The 24,447-nt window shown below is 34.0% G+C and overlaps 4 protein-coding genes across 6 annotated transcripts; 1 reads left to right on the forward strand and 3 right to left on the reverse strand.

Moving 5' to 3' along the window:
• Positions 1-643: 643 nt before the first annotated feature.
• LOC125197547 (chloride channel protein CLC-d-like) lies at positions 644-7,306 on the forward strand. 3 transcript variants are annotated; one of them, XM_048096311.2, is made up of 23 exons: positions 644-1,007; positions 1,424-1,496; positions 1,620-1,841; positions 1,918-1,964; positions 2,053-2,151; positions 2,429-2,503; positions 2,750-2,838; positions 3,037-3,177; positions 3,263-3,333; positions 3,414-3,493; positions 3,588-3,737; positions 3,974-4,030; positions 4,113-4,187; positions 4,320-4,471; positions 5,009-5,144; positions 5,429-5,563; positions 5,663-5,740; positions 5,816-5,871; positions 5,982-6,068; positions 6,152-6,311; positions 6,433-6,534; positions 6,621-6,667; positions 6,868-7,306. In XM_048096311.2, the coding sequence occupies exons 1-23, from the start codon at positions 828-830 to the stop codon at positions 6,941-6,943; spliced, it is 2,388 nt and encodes a 795-aa protein (XP_047952268.1). In that variant the 5' UTR covers positions 644-827; the 3' UTR covers positions 6,944-7,306. The 3 variants fall into 3 exon arrangements, with proteins under 3 accessions (XP_047952268.1, XP_047952269.1, XP_047952271.1); XM_048096312.2 differs by having other exon boundaries at positions 645-1,007; positions 6,155-6,311; XM_048096314.2 differs by having other exon boundaries at positions 863-1,007; positions 1,417-1,496.
• A 237-nt stretch (positions 7,307-7,543) lies between these two features.
• Positions 7,544-9,252, reverse strand: LOC125196625 (mavicyanin-like). The gene is made up of 2 exons (XM_048095217.2): positions 8,967-9,252; positions 7,544-8,126 (listed from the first exon to the last, which is right to left on the reverse strand). Exons 1-2 carry the CDS (start codon positions 9,148-9,150, stop codon positions 7,747-7,749), a joined length of 564 nt encoding a protein of 187 aa, XP_047951174.1. The 5' UTR covers positions 9,151-9,252; the 3' UTR covers positions 7,544-7,746.
• A 1,408-nt stretch (positions 9,253-10,660) lies between these two features.
• On the reverse strand, positions 10,661-14,390 carry LOC125196596 (vacuole membrane protein KMS1-like). The gene is made up of 8 exons (XM_048095182.2): positions 14,067-14,390; positions 12,873-13,084; positions 12,604-12,682; positions 12,130-12,429; positions 11,816-11,973; positions 11,533-11,649; positions 11,257-11,436; positions 10,661-11,173 (listed from the first exon to the last, which is right to left on the reverse strand). The coding sequence occupies exons 1-8, from the start codon at positions 14,128-14,130 to the stop codon at positions 10,979-10,981; spliced, it is 1,305 nt and encodes a 434-aa protein (XP_047951139.1). The 5' UTR covers positions 14,131-14,390; the 3' UTR covers positions 10,661-10,978.
• Positions 14,391-16,118: 1,728 nt separating this feature from the next.
• On the reverse strand, positions 16,119-17,963 carry LOC125191978 (uncharacterized). Its single transcript, XM_048089426.2, has 2 exons — positions 17,671-17,963; positions 16,119-17,561 (listed from the first exon to the last, which is right to left on the reverse strand). The coding sequence occupies exon 2, from the start codon at positions 17,534-17,536 to the stop codon at positions 16,643-16,645; it is 894 nt and encodes a 297-aa protein (XP_047945383.1). The 5' UTR covers positions 17,537-17,561; positions 17,671-17,963; the 3' UTR covers positions 16,119-16,642.
• Between the last annotated feature and the right edge of the window lie 6,484 nt (positions 17,964-24,447).

The following is a 24,447-nucleotide window of genomic DNA, read 5'->3' on the forward strand; positions in this document are numbered from 1 at the left end:
ATTAAATTATGATCATACTTTTTGTTTGTGTGCATTTTCACTTACATATACTCTATATTTTTATGTATAAACATATAAGATAAATAAAATTATAATCGTAAAATTTAAATAATACTAACAAAGTGTTGCACTTCGTGATTATACTACTTTTTTTTTGCTAAAAGATGATGAATACATTTAAAATATTATTATTATACATATAAATGTAGTGTAACATGGGAGGCCAAAAAATATTGATAATTTCAATTTTCAATATTAGGAATTATGCATTATTCTATAAAAGTGATTTAATGCATATTTTCTATAAAAGTGATTTAATGAATATCTTCCATAAATAACTCTATTAGTTGGCATGTCTAATCATTTATTTTTCCATTTGTCAAAAATTAAATGGTTGAGTACACCACCTTATCATGACACTTTGGTGTGGAAGGACCACTGAATAGTTCCTCACAATCCATTAACACTATATTACTCTACTATTTTTCTCTCTCTCTTATTTTACTAATTGCGGATTTATAACTTTGACTAATTTTTTGTTTTTTTTTTTTTTACTGTGGGAGTAGTAAATAGTAGTACTACTAATAATCTAATTTTTTTTAATTAAGTAGTAACTAGGAGTATATATTTAATTGAAAACTTGGCACTGAATCGTGTGTAAATTCGTGGGAGCTCCAGCATCGCAAATCTTTGTAAATTCATTGCTCTGAATCGTATAATCCACCGGAAAGAGTGATTTGATTGGGGGAAAAAACTTTATCCTGCGTATTCGCTAAGCGTTTGGATTGATCAGATTAGTGCTAATTTCGCTTCATGCGAGGCAGAGGATGCTGTCGAATCAATTGCAGAATGGGGTGGAGACGGCGAAGCTGCTCTGGTCACGTCTGCCGGACTCGGAGGTGGAAGCAGATGGGGCTGCTTCCGGAGAATTCAGTCGGATTAAGAAGGACGATGTTGAAAGCCTTGACTATGAAGTAATTGAAAATTATGCCTACAGACAAGAACAGGTGCTGATTTGTACACACACTTATGTAGCTTCATTGCCCATTTTTTTTTATGGACTTAGAACGATCTTTTGTTTTAATGAGCTGAATTTACTAGTATTTGTTTGATGTATTTCATCAAAACGACAATTAATGTTTGGATTGACAACATTAATGTGGAGAAAAGCTTGTCGTTCTCTAGGTAGTTAACTCAATTTGCGCTTTTGCTTATATCTTCTTTGAAGGTATTTATCATTCCATTTTATTACTAGTCCATTTTTGTTTTTTTGTTAAAAGAATGATTAGTGCAATTGTTGTAGATAGACTGAAAATCAATGTTTGTTTTTTGTGAATAAATTATTTGGGATTGGATGTATATGACTTTGGCACATTCTATTTTTTATTATCCTGATAGTTCAGTTTGTATTGTTAGATCACAGGCAAAAAGGGGTAAGGTTTATATGGCATATAGCGTGGTGGTAAAATGGCTTATGGCATTGCTTATTGGGATTGGTAAGTTTGCCACCTTCTTATTTGTGTGATCTATTGGTTGATTAGACCTTCGAGTACATCTTCACCCAACAGATGGCCCAGAAATTAACTTCTTTCCTTGACTGTCTTGATATCTACCTTTAGGTACTGCACTAGCCGCCGTGTTTATCAATATATCCGTTGAGAATTTTGCTGGATGGAAATATTCCTGGACATTCAATCTGATTCAGAAGTCATACTTTGCTGGATTTTTGGTCTATACACTTATCAACTTGGCTTTAGTGTTATCCTCAGTTTATATAGTTACACAGTTTTCACCAGAAGCTGCAGGATCAGGAATCCCTGAAATAAAGGGTTATTTAAACGGTAAGTTAAGTGATTCCTTTTTCTGTTGATGGTTACTTTCATGTTGAATCTCATGCCAGTCCTCCAACATGTGCAGGAATCGACACACATGGTATACTTTTGTTCAGGACTTTAGTAGGCAAGGTAGGGTGCCCCATCCCTGTTCTCTGCATGCCATTTAATACTAAATGACTGTTATGTCAATGCTTACACTGAGTTACCCCATCTCTAGATTTTTGGCAGCATAGGATCTGTGGGAGGTGGCTTAGCACTTGGTAAAGAGGGCCCACTTGTGCATATTGGCGCTTGTATTGCTTCCTTGCTTGGACAGGCAAGTGTGTGATTATTTGTGTGAATTTGTTGAGGAACTTGTTTCCATGGTAAAGTAAATTGAGGCCTTCAAATTTCACTTGATTTTCTAATTTTCTATGTTTAGACCATCAAATAATGATCATGTGTTTAAATACTTTTTTATTTATTGCTAAGACACTGCTATGAGAAGATTAATTGCAGTGGCCACACAACATAAGAATTCTCTTCTTTTTTACAATGTGCTGGTGCTGGACCAACTTTGGTTTTTTTAACTTCCCTCTTGTTTGTTACTACAGGGTGGATCCACAAAATATCACCTGCGAACGAGATGGCTACAGATCTTTACCAGTGAACGAGATCGACGTGATCTTGTGAGTATGATTTTAACATGTCAGATATACTGGAAGCTGTATTTATTTAGAACTTGTATTATTAGTTTGTGTTCTTTTCCCCCTTTTGTTTGTGGTATTGGATTATCCTAACCTTTTGCAACTTATGTGGCCAATTTAATGGCCTATTTTATTTTATTTTAGAAAGGGTATACTGTTATTGTGATTGAAGAGGAAACAAGGCTTCTCTGCTTTTCTCATTTGTACTGTTTTAATTTTTCGAACAAGGTCACCTGTGGATGTGCAGCAGGCGTGGCTGCTGCATTTAGAGCTCCTGTTGGTGGTGTATTGTTTGCACTAGAAGAAGTAACATCATGGTAATATGCTCTCTTGATGTCAGCAAATCGTTTTACTTTTTAGTATGACCTTTCTTGTCTTTCTATGCTGGCGGCAATAATTAATAATGGCTAATTTATTTCAATTATCTACTTGAATTTCCTAAGTATTGACACTTTTTTGGATTGTCCAAGTATGATTGTTGTCTGAACCCAGTGATTTATTTTTTATTATTCAAGGTGGAGGAGTCAGCTCATGTGGCGTGTCTTTTTCACATCTGCCATTGTGGGTGTGGTTGTACAGACAGCAATGGCATGGTGTAAGAGTGGAAAATGTGGACATTTTGGTTCTGGAGGCTTCATCATATGGGACATCTCAGGGTGACAATCTTAAAGCTTTACTTGATCATGAGTTTCTTACTGATCCATCTGTGTTGACATGCATTCTGACGAAGGTTCTTTTTAGTGGTCAAGAAGATTACTCATTTCAGGAGTTGCTGCCAATGGCAGTTATAGGCGTTATCGGAGGACTTCTTGGTATGTATGAATAAGTAATTCATGTAAAGCGCTAGATTGTTCCTTGGTGATGCAGTCTTGCCTGAAGGTTGCCTTTGCAGGAGCATTGTTCAATCAACTTACTTTTCACATAGCTTACTGGCGCCGAAATTATTTGCATAAGAGAGGGAATCGTGTGAAGGTAAGTTCCTGAAATAAGATTACTATACTTTGGCAGTTGGCATTATTTTGGTGAACTATAAATTGACTTCCCCCACAACACTCTCATATTGTAGGTTATTGAAGTGTGCATTGTCTCTCTGATAACCTCTCTTATTTCGTTTGGATTGCCGCTTTTTAGAAAATGCACTCCCTGCCCTGAACCAGATGCTGATTCTGGCATTGAATGTCCACAGCGCCCAGGGATGTATGGGAATTATGTTAATGTAAGAACTCTTTAGCTGCTTTCTTAATCTTCTTCTGGATGGTTAGTTTTAGTTTAGGCATAATTTTTTGTGTAACCAATGTAGTTTCACTTGCTATGAAGTTATGCCTCATGTCATCAGTTATCACAGATTGATGGCATGAGTCCGTATGGTCTCCACTAGATAAACACAGCTATTGCTCCTTCTTGGTTTGTATGAACAATGAATGAATTGATATTGAATCTTTTATGTTACAGTTTTATTGTGGTGACAAGGAATACAATGACCTTGCTACTATATTCTTCAACACTCAGGTCAAATTTGCTGCAGTCCTATCTTTATGATGGTAATAAATTTGTAAAATGATGTTTGCTAATGATTCAGTAATGCTTGCAGGATGATGCAATCAGAAATTTGTTCAGTGCTAAAACAATTCATGAATTTAGTGCACAGACCCTCCTTACTTTTTTGGTATTGTATTACTTTTTTTGAATGATGCTTTATTATGAGTAAAGTAGAACCCGTATGTACTATAAATGCTAATAACTCTGTGATCTTCTGACGGCCACATGAATAGAATTTTGTTTTTGGGTTCTTGTGCAGGTCATGTTTTACTCTCTAGCAGTAGTTACTTTTGGCACTGCTGTTCCAGCTGGTCAATTTGTTCCCGGCATAATGATTGGCTCTACTTATGGCCGGCTTGTTGGCATGTTTGTTGTAAACTTTTACCAGAAGCCGAATATTGAAGAAGGAACGTAAGTGCCCAATCCCACTCTCTTTTCTAGTTGATCAATTGTTTGCTGTTACTCTCAAAACTGAATGTATTGGAGCCATCTTTAAGGTCAAAATTAATGGTAGTATAAAGTAGTAGTAGAAACTACTGGACCCAAATATTAAAGTAATTGCATTTTTAGTGACTGGAGTATGGGCCATAAACTTTTACAGTGTTGCTTTCTGAAATATAAAGAAGTGCTTGAGATGTCCAGTTGAACACGTAAAATATGTTGGGATCATTTTCTGCTCCTCAAAATTTTGTTATATGTTCTGCATCAATTACTTTTCCCTTATTTTGAGTTGAAGAGTACAAAATCATTGTTACCATACGAGTATAATATGACATTATCATTATTATTATTATTATTATTATTATCATCGTAGTTGAGTTGAACACTAAGTGGTGATGATAGCTATAAAGTTTGATGCGGTCAATGTAGGGATACACCTCTGCAGTTATGATTACGAATTTTCAGTCTATTCAAAAATATAAGGAATTTTCATCTCTGGAATTTCAGGTATGCTCTTTTAGGTGCTGCATCTTTTCTTGGAGGCTCGATGAGAATGACTGTATCACTTTGTGTAATTATGGTTGAGATTTCAAATAACTTGAAGTTTCTACCTCTCATCATGTTGGTTCTCCTCATATCAAAGGTAACATCTTAAAACCTATATGCGTAAGAACTATTTGCTGCATTGAACAAATAAGTTTTTTGCTTCTTTCTTTTTTTTATCCATTTACTATTTTGCTATCAATAATTCTCAGTCGCCCTCCCCCCATGTGTATATATGTATCTAATAGTGAAGTCCTAGAATCTTCTAGAACCTTACTCGTGCTCACATATTTACGAATTAAGCAAAGCCATATGCTGTGTAAAAGACCTTCTGTAGTTGCTTTCTTCCTTTCCATTCTTTAGATTTGACACAGCTGTCTGTAGGCTGTTGGTGATGCTTTCAATGAAGGTCTGTATGAAGAGCAGGCTCGACTAAGGGCTATTCCTTTATTGGAATCAAGACCAAAGTATCAAATGCGGAATATGACAGCAAAAGAGGCTTCAGGAAATCAACAACAGGTTGGTGGTATCATCCCCACTTATCTTTTATCATCACTGTTGTTATCCCATTCCATTGCCTCGAAAGTGTTCATTTCATTATGATTTATTTATTTGTAGGTTGTCTATTTCCCTCGTGTGGTGAAGGTTGTGGATGTACTTTCTATTTTAAGGAGCAACAATCACAATGGGTTTCCTGTAAGTTGGTGCAGTGTTTTCAGTTCTCAGCCTCTATGAGCCATAGTTGATATATTTTCTTAATGTGCCTTCCAGGTCATTGATCACACGAGAAGTGGAGAGACGCTTGTCATAGGCCTCATCTTGAGAAGGTGGGCTTTACAAAATTTTTTTTTCAAAACTTTACAATATCCTAAATATGTTGCTTATGAGCATACAAAATAACTTAATGTTCAACATCAAATCTTTTTCATTCTTGCAGTCATTTACTAGTACTTTTACAGTCAAAGGTTGACTTTCAACATAGTCCGTTGCCCTTTAATTCAACAGACGGGCCTGTACCAATCAGGTGGTGGAAAAAAAGTTTCATTCTTCTTATCCATTTAATTACACGAAGAATATGCTAATTTTGTTGGTTGGTTATCCACATAGCAGGCACAATCTAACAGAATTCGTCAAGCCTGTTTCCAGTAAGGGGATTACTATTGATGACATCCACCTAACCCCTGATGATCTGGAAATGTACATTGACCTTGCTCCATTTTTAAACTCGTCACCTTATGTTGTTCCAGAAGATATGTCATTAACAAAGGTGAAAAATCTATCACGTGTTATCTTACTCTTGTAGTCATTGTATTACTTCATTTGAAGAAGTGAGGTTGAAATAGTCGCCATAATGTCTCATGAAGACCATGATGGTGATGATGATTTAGGTATATACTTTATTCCGGCAATTGGGTTTAAGGCATCTACTCGTCGTTCCACGTGCTTCTCGCGTTATTGGAATGATTTCGAGGAAGGATCTGTTGATAGAGGTATTTTAATACTTATATTCTCGTAATCAGTTGCATGTGGTAACACTTTGTACTAATCGGAAATATTTTCCCTCCTACTTTCCCAGGACCATGAAGATACGATGGCTCTAGAACTTCAATCCACTAGTGTAAGGTCTCAAATCTGCTCTTTAACTTATTGCTCAACTCCACTGCATCATAATAATGATTCTTTAATAATTGAGTGCTGGTTTTGAAACTATGTAAGTAAGGCTGATGCATTAGGACACGTTACCATCTTCTCTTCGTTTAGACCTAAGTCTGATCCTAATTGCTATCTATCTCTGTACTTAAATCCTCCTTATGGTTCGGCAGGGATCATCAAGATGACAGAAGAGCGTTGAGGAGGAAAGATACTGAGCAACCTCTGCTTGATGGTCTTATCATTTAAGTTGCAACAAGGCCGCTCATGGTGGTTCGTTTGCATCTGTCGTTAAAAGACCCGGTTTTTTCTGCCTGCTCCAATTCTTTTAATCTCGAGATTCATTATAGGATAGAACTGTGTGTAGTGTGTTTCTTGTGATCCCGATGAAACCAAGTGTCCAAGAACAGAAAGAGACGACGAGAGTATGTAAGGCCGCAAGGAACGATGCAAGCTGTGTGGTATGTGATTCTTGATGGGGCAAGGCCCAAACTGTAATTTTTGTAATCTGGGAACTGTAGGAGTCATGAGTATAGGCCTTTGTATATAGGAATGATTGCAGGTCACATTTCTCCTTTTGATTTTTTTATTCAATGTGAAATTTGAAAGTTTTGTTTTCGAGTATTTTAATCAAGCATGTTCCTTTACCCTTTTGAGATAGAAGTTCTACTTCGAAACCGTGTATTTTAATTATTTAAAATTTTAAATAAATTTTGTTTATAGACGATTCATGATGGGTAAATGTTTGATTAAGGGTGGATTTAGAATTAACTTGTTTTTTAGATTCTAAATGTATAGAATTTAAAAAAACACTAAACCAAAACAAGCTAAAAACAGACCAAAACAAACTAAAACTAGAACAGAGTAGTAATATTGAGCAAACATTAATAGTACTAAATTTTCTGTTACATTTAGGTGTTGCGACACGATACATGTATCAACAAAACATTAAATGAAAATTAACACCAAAATGTAACAGATAAATCGAATAAAACAAAACCCAAAAGTCGATAGTAGAATTATTAGTAGAAAAAAGATTGTGAGTAGCAAAGCTAAAACAATCCAACCACAATGCATGCTAGCAGCATACATCCCAATTTACCAAAAGGGATAGTTAGTGGTGCGGAGAGAGACGCTCCGCTGCTAGGAGGCGGTGCTCCGGGTGCCAATGGAGGAGCCGGAGTGGCTGAGGCGGATCCCAACGGACTAGGTGCTGCCACACTAGGTGCCCGGGGGACGTTGATATCCACTTTCTGGCCGGCCTGGCAGTGCCCGGGCGCGCCACACACGAAGAAGTGGTGGCCGTGGGTGTCGATGACGATGGAGTCGTTGCCCGAAGTGTGAGTGGTGATCGGGGACGAGACGTTGCACGACTTGTACTCGGCGTGCGTCACTCGCATCACGTTGTGAAATTGAGAGTTGTACTCGAACACTGAGAGTTGGAAACATATAACATAAAACACAAAATCTCAAATTCTATGGTTAGTAGTAGTATATAACAATTCCATTTTACTCACTGAAAAATGTTGTGGTGCTCGCTAACTAGTGCTCGGTATTAAGTCTTTTTAGTGCATTAGTCTTGAACTATCATAAAATATTGACTGTGCAGTGATTCGGAACAAGACACAAACACTAAAGACATTGTTTTTTGTATTAACTAACAATTGATAAAAATTGAAACTTTGTGCTTTAATATTTCAATTTCAAAGATAATGAGAAAGACCAGAATGCGACCAAATTTCATGAGTTAAAATGATTGTTATCCTTAAAATATGGAGTACAAAATTAAGTTTGGATTTTGCATTATGTCACTATTCACTACAAGACATTGACTATGCATTGAATCAAAACAAGACATCATGGGCAAAACCGAAAATGCAGGAGCATTTATTTTCCAACAACTTCAATCCTCTACTTCCCTGTCCTAGATTCTTGAAAATAGTAGCAGTAGTAAAATTTGTTTCTAATAAATTTGATATTTCAAAATTTTACACATAAAAAAGAAAAAAACTTTAGTTAATTATTTGGGAACTGAAGGAGGGAGCGGTATGAACTAGTAGTATCTGCAAATAGAGTGGAAAACATCATCTTGAAACAGTAGAACAAAAAAGGAGCCTTTTTTCATAATAGAAACAACAAACTGCACAAACCAAGTGTTCAAAAATTTCATCTTTCAACCAAAACCAAATGTCTGAAAACAAAAAATGATTATGCAAACATTACAACAGCAAGAACTTGCATGCACAGAGAGAGAGAGAGAGAGTATTTATACCTATAATATCACCAACTTGGAAAGATTTAGAAATAGCCCACTGTTTGTAATCAACATTGGCAATGGTGGTCCAACCAGCTGATTCTCCCACTTTGTGAACTGCTCCAAATGAAAACTGAGCCAAATTTGACACCAAAAACAAAAATACTACTACAAGAGATCTCTTTTCAAGAACTGAATCCATTTTCCCTCAAAGATAAACACTCTTTTTTTTGAGAACTCAAAAAGGGCTCTTTGAATGACTATTGTTGTTCAAGTTTTGTGTCAGTTTTTATAGTGAAATATTTTGACATTTGGTGGTTTGAGGTTCTCATAATGGGCCATTCTTAGGTGATGACTACTCTCTATCATAAATATAGTTAAAAACAATGAAAAAGTGGAAATTATTACTATTATCTTCTTTTTTTGGTACTCATTGGGTGGTATAAATAAGGAAAAAAAGACAAATGAGGAAAACTCCATTTATTTTCCATAAAATTAGTACCAAAATATGTACACATTGCAGTGGATTCAGCATGATAGTAATATTTTGAACATAAATATTATTCAAAGTTTAATAAAATTATCTTTTAATGGTGATATACCATTACAATTTACAATAATGATTATATAGTGGCATGGTAAAATGTCATTGTTTATCAACTTGTAGTACACTCTAATTCTCAAGGATTTTCACCCCCAATTAATTATGAAACCGGGTTTTATCAAACAATCAAGCTCCCTACCATAGGATTAATTAAATTGTGGAGTGTCAAGCATGAGATAGAGGCCAATCATTTTCTTGCAATTTCAAGAAACATACATTAACTAACATAGTAGTTAGTGTATATTGAAAACATATATTGGTAGGCATCATCAATATGCTACTTCATGGGCGTGGATAAAGAAGTTCAATTCCGAAGATGGCGATATTCTAGTCATGAAGTCGTGACTCTACGAAAGAATACTAGATAAAAGCTAGGTAGTGATCAATATGAGTAGAGATCTCACATCTTAGCTGTTGGCATTAATTAACATGAGAACAATACTTGAAAAACTTGTAAGCAAAGGATATATCTGAAATTATTTAGTAGGTTCGTTTGGTTTGGTGCAAAAATTATACTTTGTGGTGAAGAAGTCTTCAATTATGACATGTAGTTGTATATTTGCTTTATACATTGACAATAGACATGATTTTGTTGCACTCAATCTCTGCAAAAGGATTTCAATTAATGAAACCTTATTATACAGTTTTTCACATATTTTTTTGTTCACCATTTACTAGTCATTTAACAACATAAATTATTGTTAATCACTGATAAGTTTTTCTCTTGATGTGTTAAAAATTGAAATAACTATCTCTTATTTTGTTACATAACATTGCATTCTTGAACTAGTTTGATTGATTAAACTTAACAATTGATTTAATTATGTGCATACTGATATTTTATTGAAAGTGTTACCATTGCCATTTTATTAGAAAAAATGCTAATTCTTCACTATGATTTCTTTCGTAATTATTATCCTAAAACCATAATAATTGTATAGAACTCATGATGTAGCATAATATCTTGCCCATTTAACCTAGCAATAAGTATAGAAAAATTCTTGGTTAAAAAATTGAAATTTCAATCGTACAACATTCTAGATCGAATTTGTTATACATAATTGAACTACTCACATTTAAAGCAACATCACACAATTTGGGGCACAAGTCATAAATCATGGTGTCATTGTCTTCAAATTCTGTTGTAAGAAAACATAAATCCATACAAGAATACTAGAGCATTAACTAGAATTATTCAAATTTCCAATTTTTCATGTTAAATCACTAGTATTGTATTCTGGACTTCCCACAATTCATCCCTTTCCCTAAACAGTTTCAAATTGATAACTTGTGGGTGCATTTGGTCTTTTACAGCGAATGCATACAGTCATCACCTGGAATCCAACCCCTATCCCTAATCCATATGAATCGTGCGAGGAAGTAGAGATATCGCTTAATGTAGGGTGAAGAATCGAAAAAAAAAAGTTCATCTGGATGAAGAAGTATCAGAATCATCAGATTGTTTCGATGATTTATTCTTCATCGCAGCGATTTCCTTGTCGTGCTGCTTGTTCAGATACCGTTGTGCGGTTGCGTTCACAATCTTGACGAAGAAGTTCATCAGCATGAACCAAACCACGGTGTTCCAAATAAAAGCAGGAGAGAAGTCCCATTTCTTCCCCTGGGGTTGGAAAGGGAATTTGTGAGCAATGGGGTGATTATAGAAGGTGGACTATAGACTAGACAAGTTTGAACGACACGAACCTTGCTATCTGCTTGAGTGTGAGGTTTGGCAGCCATGTACTTGTCCTTCATCGAATGAAGCTTGGGGATGAGGTTGGATAGGATGGAGTCGAAGCCAGGTATGAAGCTGAGCACCCAAAGTAGTTCGTTTTCTACCCAGTGAAGAAGCTGGTTGTTGCAGATGGAGATGATGAAAAGTGACTGCACATTATCGACATTTGTGAGAAAATATGTCGTGAATAAAGATTCGATTTTCATCTGTACAAGAAGAGAGCGGAGGAAGCTCGAATCACAAACCTGAATGTGAGTCTTGATTATTGCTTTCCCAATCATCGTTGCTAGGAAGAACTTCCAGAAAGGAATTCCAAACTGTCCGCACATTATGCCCGCAAGATCAAACAGAGGATTGGGTATCTGTGGAGCATATCGAGACAACTCATTAAAACAGACCCAAAATGGACGCACTATGTAAACCGTAAGGGTTTAGCAATTTACTTCACATAGAGAAGATCATATCAAAATATTAACCAGAAAAAAAAAAAAAAAAAAAAGCAACATCAAAGTAGATGAACGAACTAACCGAAGCAAGAACCAAAATGGTGAAGAAGTTCATATATTGGGCATGTGAAAGGAACCAACGCTTCATTCTATTCAGGAGGGAAGAAAGGAACCCTTCGTCTCCTGTCGAGGAAGCATCCAGTTCTTCCATGGCCGACACTGTACTTCCCGACAAGCTAGCTGTATAACGAATAGCATGTGTGAGGACCTTCGTATACTACATACCAACCACATAATTCCCGTTTTTCATATGTCAACAGACAATAGATCTAAAACAACTAACAACCCTAACACAAATGCAAGGAATTCCTATAAAAACTTTGTGAATTTACATACCTGCCCTTGAAATGAAATACGGGGGCAGTTCGCCAAGTGCAGTACCAAGACCCCATAGTATTGCTTCTAACTGGACTTGGGGCAAGATGCTACTGATGGGAATTCGCACACCTTGTGAGGACGGAAATATAGGAGGCCCGAATTCAGAACAATCTTTGCCAAGCCATGAAGGAGTTCTCTTTAGTTGTATTGTGTCATAAATGGCACTTTTAATGTCTACTCGACCACACTGCACTGCTTTTAATGTGAAGAACGCAATATGGGGTCCTAAATAGAGGACGAAGGTGTGCAGCCCAGAACCTACGAAAATATAGAACAACTTATGAAGCTTGGATAAAATAGGCTGTGAAGATATGGATGAGAAAGCATGTTCAACTGTTTGTTATCAAAATATTTTCCCAACAATCAATCATCAAATAAGTCATCAACATCAACATATTGAATAGAGGATCTTGTTAAGCTAATTTTTCTTACCGAGTCCAATGGAAGATGCTACACCAAGAGCCACCCACCACAGTCCAAACCGCATGTAACGTAAAACTTCCTCAACATGCTGCATTTCAATTAAGATACATGTGGAAAGACCCAAAATGTGTCAAAATATAAACAAGCATTCTCTCATTCCTAAAATCAAAAATAGTGATATAAGAGAACTATCATTTCTGAAGAATGCTTGGAGATCTGAATTTAAATGACGAGACACTAACACCAAACTACTGATTTAGGATGACCAGATGAATTACCTTATCATGAGGACCATCAACTATAACTAGTAGTATCCCTGCAACCCCAACAAGGGCACCAAAAAGCATAAGCCAACCGCCATGTGACAAAACATATGTGAACGACCGTCTGAGGTAGAGTACAACAGCAAAAAGGAATAGCTTTAGCGTCTTGAACGGTTGGGTGGTCAAATTCAATTTTTCTAGTTCTTGTTGGTGCTTCACTCGAAGTCCTGCAAAAGCATATATTTTACAGTAAGAAATCAACATAAGATTCATTAACCAGAAACTGAGATACTTAACCAAATTATGGAATAGAAACACACACCATGAGGATTTTCAGTATCATACATATGTCCATTTATCAAATAACTAGGTGTCTCCCGTAGCATACTAGTACTAGAGCAAATATCAAGCACGGCCATCCCTCCCTCCCAATCCAATACATAAGCAAAGTGGAAAACCTCCAACCTAAGAGAGATACAAGTACAACACCAATTCAAATCTCTCTTCCCACATCACTATGGAGTATTGAAGTTCCAACTTGACTTGCATCTTATTCTTTGCAATAAAGGGCACGGCTTGATTCCTCAAATTTTATTCGACAAACTTTTTAACCAAGTTAAAAGACACTCGGACAAACTTGCATACGAGTTCTCGACTGACCTAATGCATTGCAGAGACATCTCATCCCATTAGTCGTCAACACACTGTAGTGTTATTTTTCACAAAAAGCACACACTGCCATACATACATAGTAGTCCTAACTAACTACTCAGTGCACCTGACTATTTGTGGCAGTGTCTTAGTTTCCTCCAAAAAAAAAACATCTACTAAATCAGAAGAAAAATAAAAAAATCCTAATAAAAGCAATGGCACCATTAATCATTAATCAAATAGTTAAAACCCCATGAATGTACATATAGCAGAAAGTTCAACACCATTTATGAATCTGCACATCACAAAAGCTTTCTCATCAACAAATCCTAAAATAAGCAAAACAGAATAAAAAACGAACATTCATCACACACAAAACTGAAGAATCATTAAATCAACTACAAAAATGAAGCTTTTCGCTCTTCCATTTAATGAAGCACATCCATAAAAACTGACGAATCATTAAATCAACTACAAAATAGATTTCTGCTCTTCCATTTAATGAAGCACATCTGTGAAATCCAACCCCCAAAAATCCGGGAATAAGAAAAAACTTGCCTGAGAGTGATACGCCGCCGTTTCGACGACTACTGGTGGATTTCGATTTTTTCTTCGACCCCATTATTTTATTTTATGCTCACATACACGCCATGTTAAAGGGGCATTACACACACTGACGCGTTTCTGTGCGTGTAATAGCTGCTGTTGAATTGCAGCGTGAGAGTAAAAGGGGATGCAATAATCTTGATTCAGCGCAAATCAAACGAGGAAAGATCGGATTTTGGGGAGAGATCTGAGTGGAGGCGATTGTGTTGGTTGAAAATTCACCTGATTTTGACGATGGAGATGGATTTATCACGTTTTCTCTCTCTCACATACACGCACTAAAATTGGATAATTGCTTTACTCAATTGGACTACTATTTTGAATTCGAAGATATTTAATCATAATCACAAATATACTTAATAGATTATGTTATATTTTAAATATAATACTAATATTTTCAAAATAAATTATGTATATATATCTTTTGAATATTTGATGCTTAGATTGTCACTACAACAAGTTGAATATAACGTCAATGGGTCAATTATGTATCTTGTAGTCTAAATTGTTTAATTTCTTATTTGTTGCGTAATTTTCGACGTTTGGCATCGATTTTTATAGTGCAGGCATATTCCATGAAATTAGGAATATATTTGAAATTATTTTTGTAAAATTAAGTTAGGTGGAGTCGCATTGAAGTAGAGTGTCTACCTTATAAATGTTCATAACTACGTTCATATTTCATGTATGTGCATAAGTGCAAATACATTTCAAATTATCATCATTTTATAAAATTGAGTCAGCGGTCAAGATCAATAATTCAATATATCATTGAAAATTGATTATAATATATTTGAGAATTAAGTAATATTATGAACATGTTTGGTATTTAATCAGTTTAAGCATGTATTAAGGCCTCCTCTTGTATTTAAGATTTATGAATAAATATAGAATATATTAAACTGAAATCAATCTATTGCTCAAAATGGAATTACATCTTAGATATTATCGTTATCATTTAATGTCATTAACTATTTGCTTCAAACTCGTGCCAACTTCACCATAAATGAATGAACTTGCTTATTTGAAGTTTGAACCATTCCATATATATGTTCGTATTTATACTATGCATTGCATTTATAATTTATTCATTATGGGATAAATACTACTGTTAATAATAGCAACACTTGGAAAAAATCTTTAAAAAAAAAATCAATGTATCATGCTCTTGCTCCCCAACTCAACCTTTAGTATTTTATCACAAAAAAGAGTAGTCCAATTGATGAAACTAAAATTCTTCGATTAATAGATCGGTCGTTCGAGTTATTTTGAGTGTATGTGATGCTACGAGCGAACCAACAAAATGTAGTTTATAGTACTTTTTTATTTTTTATGTTGTTATCATAAGCACAAAACTCAGTATATTTTTGTTATATTATCTAAAATGGGCTTGTAAGATAAATTGGGTCATCAAATCAAACCCAGTACTACTATTTGATAAAAAAAAATTAAGTTGATATATTTGTGTAGAGTTCTAATGAATATACAATAAAAAATACACTCAAAATCACAAAAACGTCATCGGTAGAAACCAATATCTCCCAGATAACGATCACAAAATTCTCATCAAACAAATAGAATAAAAAACAATTTTACAATATTACTAAAATAAAAATAAAAAGCCACGCGATCAAACATTTCTCCCCGAATAATAAAAAATTAGTAATTTGTAATCACATTTTACTAAAATCATGATGCTCAACTAATAGTTCTATATTTTATAACCAAACTTGGACATGATTAAACAGACAGAATTTATAGTTCAACTACAAATTAACAATATCAGAATAGCTGTCAACTAACATAGTCAAGGCATTAATCAATTTCCTTCTTTTAACTAACCATGTAAAAATTTTCAACTTAGGAGACAAAACTAACATCACAATCACATTATATTCAAACCAGATGAAAATACAATGAAAATACATATCCAAACCATTGAAAATTTGCATATGAATATATATTTTACTCATACAAGAAACCAAAACAAGGGAGACAATCAAGAATCCCAATATCCCATGAAAACAATATAGAGTTAATAGTGAACATGAAAATATTCAAGCAATAACAATACCACAAATCACACAATCTAAACCAACCAATTTTCCTTCTAATAAGGAAGAATAATGCTAGAACAACAACTAATCTCCAACTAAGTTTATAATGTCTAGCAACGGAGTAGGTAGAACTATCAAGAAAATCGTTTGTTGAACAAGAAGATGTGATCTACAGACATGTCAAGGTCTGGTTTAATCTATCACCAACTAATGTATGGAAGATACACATTATATAAGGTTCTTATAAGTAAATTTACAACGTCGTTCTTTAAAAAAGACCGATGAATGAAGATGAAATTCTCAATGAAATAATTCAAAGACTTGAATTGAAGCATCATAGTACCATTTTGCTAACATCCTATGGTGACAGAGTTATTAATTCTATGTAACAGAAGCAACCAAATTCGCTATCAAAGGAAAGCCGATCAAATAACATCAAACGTTAGCAACCAAGGAAGAATCAATAAATACCTATTCACTCTTCCAAGCATATAAAACTAGCGAAAATCCAAGGCTTTTCGATTTAGACTCCTTGAAACTATCCGAGCAGGCGGATGGATCAGAAACCGAAGGGCTGCTCCACAGTTTCTCTGCTGATAGACTCGAATGGAACATGAAAACACCACTCCCCACACCCGAACCAAACAACCAGCTATGGACATCCCAAAACACCTCCACCGGCATCTCATCAACCAAGATTGTGCAGTTCCCACGGAATTTCCAACGCAAATGCTGCACTTGCATAACAGTTTTTGCATCAACACGAACCACGAGAAATGGATCATCACTCCCCCTCGTGTCACATTCGATCTTGAGATCATGAACAGGGCCCTTATCGCAGAATCGGACCATGGTACCAAAAACCCTCTTCCCTGCAATATGTTCCCTCTTGGCAACAAGCATTGCATTAGAAACCGAAGCAGCTGCTCCGGTTTTCTTGAATGCCTCTTCTGCCAGATCCCCAATGAGCAAAACCATCTCCCCTCTACACACAACTCCCACATAATACGACTCCAATGGCTCCGGCCCTGATCCGAATTTCGCCACAGAGAGATCCCAAAACACTTCAATTTTACAAGAATTCAGCTCCAGACACTTGGAGCCTCTCCTCTTTGAGAACAAGGAGGGCTTCACATCCATTTTACATATAAGTTGATGAGATGTGTCATCTATTTCAACACTAAGGCACTGCCCCATCAAATTCTTGTTCCAAACAATGCTAATCAAGCAAGATTTATCAAACAGCCTACACCTATACATGCAAGTCACAGAATTCTGAGAGGCTTTACTCACAGCTACACTTGAACAAGAGGCATCAGCAACTTGAACTCCACTCTCGCCGAAGCAAGAAGGGAAATCCCTCATTTTTCCACCAAATTCAGAAGAAAACCTAGAAAAAAAAAACCCTACCTTAATAAAAATCTAATCTTTATGCTCCCTTTTGAAGAAGAGCAAGAAAGGAAAGTTGGAGAAATGGAAAAGGGCAGGCGAAAACATACCAAATAATTGAATCTTTTTCAAGAAAACTCAGCTTCTCGGTGTATTTCCGTGTGGGGGATTTGAATTCATGGAAAATGGAACTACTTTAACAAGTTGGGGGAGTGATGCAATGAACACTTGGAGTTGAATGCGGAAGATGAATTGTTCTTTGAGGTACAAGGAATCATCTTTTTTAAGGAAAGGACAAGCGAAGCTCTCCTCTCTCCCTCTCTCTCTCTCTCTGAGTTTTATCTTGAAATACCAGAAATGGAAAAAGGGAAATAAATCTCTACTGCTAGCAGTGTCTAAGATAGATCCATCAAATCAATGCAAGTAAATCAAGGTTGAATATTTAAAAGATCCATTTTTTTGCAGTGGGTTTACCTTACTTAACATGATTGTTGACAAATTTATAAATGTTTAATGATTGCACAATCTCTCATAGTCTCATTGCTTTTATTACAAAAATATATACATACGGCTAATATAGATTTACTAATTGTGAGTTGTCGGAATCTCTTATGTAAGTAAAATATTTTTTTCCCATTCCGGTAAATCATAGAGTGGTATATTTAGAATTTTAAAAAATCACTATTTATTTTTTGAAAATTGGCATATGATTTTGAAACTACATCAGTACTTTAATTAGGTGGAGTATAGTACAGACTGTGGACAAATAGATAGATATCCACATTTTGGTCAAGCCTTCATTTATGTGAAAAAGAAATATAATGAAAGCTAAATGATGCGCCAACCGATACTAATAATTTTACTCGTATTTAATGCACTGAATTTTATGTAGATATGAGTATATTATTTCAAAAAAAAAATTGTTAGGAGTATTATTTTTCATTAGTGAATTGACAAAAAAAAGTGGAAAACGCGTGATATATTTTTACCTATTTATTTTTCTTTTTATTTCACCGTCAATTCAAAAGTTGATTGAAATGGAGAAAGAAAATTTAAATGTAGAGGAACCAACATTCTCGTCGTTGATGATTACTATACTATAAACCATAAAGCGTGTAACTAACACAAAGCAAAAGCGTGAAGGCAACCGAATAATGAACAAAAATATTGGCAATAACAACTTTATTGATAAAGTAGGATCCAAGGAAAAGTATTTGTTTTTGTTTAGGCCTTTGAGTAAAGATTGCACTTGTACAAATTTGAAGAATTAGCATCAATAACAATTACCCTCTTTTTTTTTCCTTTTTTAATTATATGGGTAAAATTCAAATAGTAATTTAAGATGTATACTAATTACTATACCAAGTATTTAGACAAAAAGTTGTGGGGGTAGAGATCATTAAGGTCAAAAGGTAGATTTGTAACAAACAAAACATGCCCAAAATATGAAAATTATTTGATGGATTGTACTAGTAATTAACATCAATATATATTCGTCATGTATTATTGTAACAATTTTGATTAAATATTAATGCTTCATTGGCCAGCCAAGAAAAAAAAAGTATTAAATGAAAGCTGTTTGGCAATAAAAAGTTGAAAGCTTTACAGCCCTTCTGCCCTGTGATCTTCACCACTTTTAAATCTTTATATCAAAATTTTATTTTAAACTATATTCTGCACCGCCTCTGTTTAAATAAATGACTATAAATATTAGTATTTAATGTTCAATTTAGCACCCATTAGATTAATTGTGATTATGCATGTCTTGATATCTTCAAATTATGAACTAAGGTGGTTGGATGAAGTAAAAGAAGCTTAATTTAAATTTGTGGGAAAAAAATTGAATCATTGTTGATTAATACTGATATGACGAGATATTGGGCTTTTAAACTGTCTTTGAGTTCTAATTCTCTTTAATCGTTTACTAATTACTTTTATTTATCTATTTGATTAACCTATAACATTAATTATCATCAAATTGAATATGATCACATTAGGAAGTTTATTGTACTATACTTTTTTTTCAATAATTACTTTTTAAAAAATTTCAGGATCCAATTGTATTGGCCCAAGTAATTAGTTTATATTAATGAGGCCCAACCAAAATATCTTTATTGGATCCAGGCCCGGCCACATGTTTGTAGTAATTACTAGTCTACTTCGATAAACCGCCTACGCACTATTTCTATGAATTACTCTAATATATATTCCACGTCAGCATTATTCCTTGTTTTTCTCCTCATACATTAAAAATTGAGATAGAATTATCAAATTTACAATAGTATATAGAGGAAAAGAATATCGATTTATAAAATGAAATTCAAGTTTTGTAGTACTACAAAAAAAAGTGCATTATTTCACTTGGATCCAATAAAGCACATAATATATATCTCGAATTTATGGGGAGAAATGATTTTTTTTTTAGTAAGGTCACAAGTAGGGATGTCAATTCAACCCGAAATCCGTGGGCCGGTCCGAACAACCCGGTAATATGAGCGGGTTAGGGCTGTAATTTTATTACCCGAATACAAAACGGGTTGGCCCGAACGGGTTGCGGGTCGGCCCGATGGGTTGTGAGTTTTGATTATAAAATATTAAGTTTTAGGGGTTTTTTTTTTTTTTTTTGAATCCTCAATCTTCATTCTACACAATCATTAGTTTTATTCAATCACCATTCTACACTTTTCCACTCGATCTCACAATATCAGCTTTCAAGTTCCATCTCAACTCATTATTGGACCGTCCCATCATCTGCCACTAGTGTCTTACCACCACCAAAGCTAATCAAGATAAAATTAAGAACTAACCCATCAAAATCTTAATATATTTATCATTTTAATAATGATTCACGTAAGATATGATTTTTAATTTTCATAAAGAATTAGTTACGAACAATGCCATAATAATGACACGAACACAAGCTTTAATTTATATTGTAGTTGACCGAGATGAAAGACTTCTTTTCAAGTACTTATTGAATAATATGAAAATTTGAAGATTTTATATGATTCTAAACTAAAAAGAAAAAAGTATCTAAAATTTAAAATCATTTTATAGAAGAAAAATTTGATACAAGAGATTATTTTCGAAAGCTTTTAGGCCCGAATAGCCCGATGGGTTAGTCCAAAACCCGGCGGGTTAGGGTTAGGGTTGAAAATTTATGACCCGAAAAATCCATAACCCGAATGGCCCGTACCCAAATAGCCCGGCGACCCGAGTGGGCTGGCCCGAACCCGAACGGGTTAGCCCGATTGACATCCCTAGTCACAAGTGAAATAAAGAAAATCTCAAAACATACAAAAATAATACAAACTATTTTCATTTTCATTTTGCACCATATTTTATAGTTAGAAATCTTTTATTTTAGGACGTTCACCCTGAATCAACTAACACTACTTCCACTACTTTTTCTCTCTCCCTCTCTTATTTTACCAGCTTTTCCTTTTTCTCTATTACCTTACTAATTATTTTCTCTAACTTTACTAATTGTTCATTAAAATATGTATGGTTTCAAAAGTTTTTCTTTTTCAAAGCACTGAGGTAGTAATTCATGGGCAAGACACACGTAGAGAAAGAGGGCGGCTTTAGCTCTTAATGAATTAATTTTTAACATTTTTCTCTTTTAACTTTATAATTTATTTCTATTTTATACCTATATTTATATTAAAGCCCTTGTTAATCATATAAATTACATAAAAAAATTTTAAAATTATATTTTGAAAAAATAGCCTTTACAAATGCTCAATTCTGCGTCTGCTCCTATAGTAATTTGATGTATTATTAGAACGTGTGGGTGGGTGTATATGTGTGTAGTACTCACATGGGGCAATTGTATAAAATGTCATAAACAAGGCTCAATCAAAGGAATATCAGAATTATTGTTGACAAGAGATCAAAGTAGTGAGTTTTCATTATCATGAAAACTCACACCAGATAATACATGGCTCCCACCAACCATCATAATATATGTATGAGTTTTCAAACGTCTTGATAACTCCTGACCATATATGTACACATTTGTTTTATATTGTTAGATGTGATAATGTGATAATACATCAATACATAAACAATCATACAAATCAAAATCAAAATCGTATGATGCCATATTGATATAGTGTGTGGGAAATATTAAAATTTAACTTTAGTGTACAAATTTATAGCCAATCTAGAACTAGAACTAGAACTATTGAGATAGGTATTTATGAAAAGATAGGTATACTGTAAGATATGCTTTATATATGTATGAAATCAAATAAGTTACACAAATTCATGACACATGCGAATGTCAATTTTGAAAATGAAAAGGCTGCAAAGTGAAGACTGAAGAGCAATGAACTCATAAACGACACTTGTAAAAGGCTGCTGCCAAAGTCATGGACTGTGCCTTATAAAATTACAATCTACAAAATTCCAAGACCCAAACAGTACCTGTCTATATACTAATGATCTACTACTATAATTTAATGAAATTTGAGTTCTTGTAATAGTCAGTTTGATGGAAGACATGCACCTAATATTGACTTTGTTTTTTCGAAAAAAACGAAATAAGAAGAAAATGCACAACGGTAATTAACGCAAAGGATTTAACATAAATTATTATTATTAATAATAATAATAATAATAATAATAATAATAATAATAATAATTCAAGCCACAACCCGCGAAATAAAAAAAAAAGTCTACATTCATAATATTACAAATACAGGCTTTTAGAATGAACTCACTCTTTCTATTTTACCATGGATAGATTATATGTTTGCATTTCTTGAATTAATTTTAGAGTTATAACAAAAATCCATATGGAGCTAATTCAATCATTTATTATCTCTCCTCTTTTTTATACTATTGGCTAATTGTTAGCAAATGCATTAAAGCCTTTTAAGATGGAATAAAGTATATTTATCTATTTAAAAGAAAGAAACAAGTGCCAACCATTGATATTAAATACTTACTCAATAAAGATTAAAAAAATGACCGAATTAATAATAGAGTAGAACGGGTCATCTTTTAATGCTTATAATACCAAAATTCAAAACAAAGACTAAATTTACAACATTAGATTTTGAAATGAGTGAATCAGATTAAAGTTTGCAAATTTCAATAAATAGTAGACAAAATATCAATAAAAGGGTAATATTGTCATTATGTTATCATATGATAATTTTTGTGGGTGTTTTTTTTATATCAACATAGTGTATCACAAATATCAACAATATGACATGAGAATATCAACATAAGTACAAGAAAATATCAACACATTTTTATTGATATTTTACCTACACTATATTGATATTTCGCATACACTATATTGAAATTTTTTTAGCATTTGTTGATAAAATATGATTATCAATATGTACGAAAATTAAAGCATAATTTATTAAATTTCATCACCCGAATATCGTCGGAACATATGCAATTGAGATATCGTTGGAATCCTTGTAAAATTATCTTTAATTTTATATATTTTTTACGAAAAAATAATTTAAATCGAGAGAGTTACGTAAATTTAGAGTCTTGAGATGATTTTGATGATATGGAATTGACATTAATACCCTTTAACTTTATTTAATAATTTTTTCAATTTTAAATATAATCCTTGTGCCATTATTTCAACCACTAGATCTCCTAATCTAATAGCTAAGATTTGGTCTTAATTTGTGATTGTTAATTAGTTATGAATTGATCACCAACGCTTAGTTGCCAGTGATTTTTTCGCTGGTAAATTCTCATACGGATGTTGGCGTGTATGCTTCGCACCAAATTTACCATCGACTATATCAACAAACAAGTGTGTATCTGTATTACCAACTACTTCTAACATTTCAATTCCATCGACAAAAATATTTTAAACTAATATAATACTCCCCTTCGTCCCATAGTAGATGACACACTTGGGAGATTGCACGAGATTTTAGGAGATGTTATTTTGTGCGTTAAGTGGTGAGAGAAAATATAATTTTATAATTGATGTGAGAAGAAACTTTTTTTCCAAAAGAGGAAATGTGACATCTTTTGTGGGACATGTTAGAGTTTGTATACTAGAAATCACGTTTTGAGTGATTGAATACTGTAAAACTCTTATTTTATTTTCCAAGGAATAAAACAGATTATTTTTGTCATAATGTTGTTATGTTTTACATTTAATGGATGTTAATGCATGTTTAAATGTATAAGTTAACTTAACAAAGTCTAAGTCTTTGTTTTAGTAGACCGGTTGTGGGTGGCGTCCACTTTAAGGTAACACGGTCAGTCCTAAACAAAGAAAAAGATGAATTTCACAACCTAGTTGGAATTAGACTATCCATCGAGAAATGTTGCAATGTCAGTCCGCATATTTCTAAGCCTTACTGAAATAAGATGACATTGGTGTGGTATAGCACTGAACGGATCTAACAACAAGACTTGTCCTTAGGCTATCTACTAAAAGGCGAGGTCTTGATAAATATTTGTTTCTTAATCAATGTAGGTTAGCATTGAGCATACGGTATTGATTATGCATTACTTTAACTTATCAAATGGTGCGGGTTTTTCGTAACCCAATGATCCTGATATATTGGGTAGTGGTGATCAATATCTAGCGGTGCTAGGATTGCTATTATGTTGAATCGTGCGCGAGGTGAGTCTCGTTTGATAATGTCCTCAAGAGAAGCGCGAAACAAGGTTTTATTATTCGGAACCTAGCTAGTTGGAGTTTGATTACTCTATGAATAATAAATAAGCGTTTCATGCTGAGTCCACTCTTGGAATTAATAAGAAGTTAATTAATTAAGTCCATAGTAGACATTAATTAATTAATGGATATTTTTATCTTAAGCGCGGGAAATGAAAGTTAAAACGGAAACCCGGATTACTTATAATTTCGGATTTGGATGGGGAGAGTTCAATAT

The sequence above is a fragment of the Salvia hispanica genome, chromosome 4 (genome assembly GCF_029641045.1).
Source record: "Salvia hispanica isolate PSC_SH4W2 chromosome 4, Shi_PSC_v1, whole genome shotgun sequence".
NCBI lineage: Eukaryota > Viridiplantae > Streptophyta > Magnoliopsida > Lamiales > Lamiaceae > Salvia > Salvia hispanica.

What these genes read in the sequence shown, in the direction of transcription:
- LOC125197547 (XM_048096311.2), top strand. Translation starts at nt 828, where the DNA reads ATGCTGTCGAATCAATTGCAGAATGGGGTGGAGACGGCGAAGCTGCTC. An exon ending in GGCATTGCTTATTGGGATTG is followed by an intron (nt 1,497 to 1,619) that starts GTAAGTTTGCCA and finishes ATCTACCTTTAG; the next exon opens with GTACTGCACTAGCCGCCGTG. An exon ending in CTTCAGGAAATCAACAACAG is followed by an intron (nt 5,564 to 5,662) that starts GTTGGTGGTATC and finishes ATTTATTTGTAG; the next exon opens with GTTGTCTATTTCCCTCGTGT.
- LOC125196625 (XM_048095217.2), bottom strand. Translation starts at nt 9,150, where the DNA reads ATGGATTCAGTTCTTGAAAAGAGATCTCTTGTAGTAGTATTTTTGTTT. An exon ending in CCAAGTTGGTGATATTATAG is followed by an intron (nt 8,127 to 8,966) that starts GTATAAATACTC and finishes TCCAACTCTCAG; the next exon opens with TGTTCGAGTACAACTCTCAA.
- LOC125196596 (XM_048095182.2), bottom strand. Translation starts at nt 14,130, where the DNA reads ATGGGGTCGAAGAAAAAATCGAAATCCACCAGTAGTCGTCGAAACGGC. An exon ending in GTATTTCATTTCAAGGGCAG is followed by an intron (nt 11,974 to 12,129) that starts GTATGTAAATTC and finishes TTCGTTATACAG; the next exon opens with CTAGCTTGTCGGGAAGTACA. An exon ending in ACACTCAAGCAGATAGCAAG is followed by an intron (nt 11,174 to 11,256) that starts GTTCGTGTCGTT and finishes TTCCAACCCCAG; the next exon opens with GGGAAGAAATGGGACTTCTC.
- LOC125191978 (XM_048089426.2), bottom strand. Translation starts at nt 17,536, where the DNA reads ATGAGGGATTTCCCTTCTTGCTTCGGCGAGAGTGGAGTTCAAGTTGCT.